Source organism: Myotis davidii, unplaced genomic scaffold (assembly GCF_000327345.1).
Source record: "Myotis davidii unplaced genomic scaffold, ASM32734v1 scaffold575, whole genome shotgun sequence".
Lineage (NCBI taxonomy): Eukaryota > Metazoa > Chordata > Mammalia > Chiroptera > Vespertilionidae > Myotis > Myotis davidii.
Window position 1 is genome coordinate 7,887,001 of NW_006290306.1, and position 2,189 is coordinate 7,889,189.

General features: G+C 41.1%; 1 protein-coding gene across 1 annotated transcript in view; it reads right to left on the reverse strand.

Moving 5' to 3' along the window:
- Positions 1-2,189, reverse strand: part of COL4A4 (collagen type IV alpha 4) — a 112,718-nt gene that overhangs the window by 54,744 nt on the left and 55,785 nt on the right. The window contains exon 17 of the mRNA XM_015563696.1: positions 472-636. Coding sequence (XP_015419182.1) covers positions 472-636 — 165 coding nt within the window. The remainder of the gene's footprint in view (positions 1-471; positions 637-2,189) is intronic.

Sequence of the window (2,189 nt, forward strand, 5' to 3'; positions counted from 1 at the left end):
TATTCCCATAGAGGGAATACAAAAGATAATGCTCAAACCAAAAAATTAAGAAATAACAATACAAGCATGTTGAATGGCAACATAGAGACAAATAACAAAATATCCAAGAAGAAACAGGAGAAGGGGTTGCGTAGGATGGCAGTTTGCTATAACTGGCTTTGTAGAATTGTTTGACTCCTAAGCCAGGTCCATTATAGCTCTGATAAAAAATTAAAACATTTATAAAACACAAATTGTATTAACTTACAAAATTCTATCATTATACTTAAATTCTCCACCAAATAGGTTCATATGCTTTCATTGATGTGATAGTACAATAATATCAGTTTATTTTTTGTGGTAATAATACTAACGTGGCTCAGGAAATATGAAAATTTAAAAAAAATATTTAGAAACTCACATTTTCTGAATGACGCTACAAATATCAAATTCCACATAAACGCTAATGACTGTGAGTGAGGAGCACTTTACCGTCTGATCCTGGAGGTCCCTGACATCCTGGTGCTCCCGGCAGCCCAGGTGGTCCCGGGTTCCCTGGTTTTCCTGGAGCGGAATCAGGTCTCGCAGGAAGGCCGGCTGCCCCTGGAACTCCCGGATGCCCGGGAAACCCTGGCGGCCCAGGGAGCCCCATCATGCCTCCAAGAGAAACCAAGAATGAAAACCACACAGACTCTCAGACTAAAGGTGTCTGTAGAAGAAATCAAACCAATACATTCTGCTTTGGATTGAGGGAGTTTTTAAAGGAAAAAAAATTAATTAAAAAAATAACTGAATATCCCCTTCATCAAAATGCCTCACCCCCTATGAAACAAGCACATAAGTAGAAACAAATTTGGGGAATCAGATTTTCTTTCCTTCTCCCCGTTCTTTAGGATTATTGGAAAAGAAATATATATTATCTAATTAAAGTTATTTTTTTCAATCTTTCCACCTTGATAACTTGGTAAAAATAATATCAATAAGCACATTAGCACATTTAGTGAATACAAGTATGGACTCACAAAACCATCTATACAGGATATGAAGCAACCTAGGTTGGTGGGAGAACATAGAGGTGCTGGATTTGAACCTGGCCTCTTCCCCTCTGGCCACAGGTATTTAACGTCTTTAATCCTATATGTCTGTCTCAGAGGCCTGTTATGAGGATTAAATAAAATAATCCACCTAAGAAGCTTAGTGCAATATCTGGCAATAGCATGTGCTCATCAAACAATTAGTCTTCAGTGTGTTCAGAGTGAGTAATGCAGCAGAAGCTAAAGCCTGCTTCCCCTTGACATTCTATTCCCTCTCTGGTGGCTTTGCCTTAAAGACAGCTGGAAGCCTTTGTGTGACAGTGACCACTTGTCCTAGCCGTGTCTCCTAAGCACACCTGGCTCTAGAATCTCTTTGTGCCTGTGACCTTGACCACTTGTCCTAACCGTGTATTCCTAAGCACACCTGGCTCTAGAATCTCTTTGTGGAAGACTGTAGTTTTCAAAGATGGTCACGTGGTGCTATGTTCCTCATGTTCTTGTGGAACCTTGACTTTCCCCATCGCAAGGTTGGGGGTTTCCCTCCCTTTGAATGTGGCAGGCGTTTGTGATTACTTGGGCTCATGGAGCACGGTGGGAGTGGCACAGTGGTTTGCAAAGCTAGATTATTAAATGTGATTCCATTTCTGCCTTGTGAGCTGAAACACTGGGGCCTGGAAGAGTGGCCCACCATAGAAGCAGTCCCACTGTTCCTAAGCCACCTGGTGAGGAAGTCTAAATGAAGTGTAAATGCACACAGAGAGGCCTGAGGCTACACGAGAGATTCAGGAGGGAGATGCCTGGCCAGTCTCACATTCCAGTTCCTTCCTGCAATCAGTCCTTGATCTAGAATAGCTCAGCTTAGCCCTTCTATTTGGAACCACAGAAGAGTGAAGGGTACTATAATGATTGTTGTTATGTTAAGATACTAGGTTTGGATAACAGGTTCATTGATAGACCACTGAAACCCTGTCGGTAATCAGTAATATAGTATGCTACTTAAATAATGGCTTTCATTATTGTGTGCACATGTGCTGGGGCTTTGCTACATATTTCCACACATTATCTTTACTCCTCAAACAATCCTGCCAAGTTTGTACCTTAGAGATAAGCCATGGAAAATTTAGGCCAAATATGAGTAAAATAATAGCTAACATCAGTGAGTCTTTACTATATGCC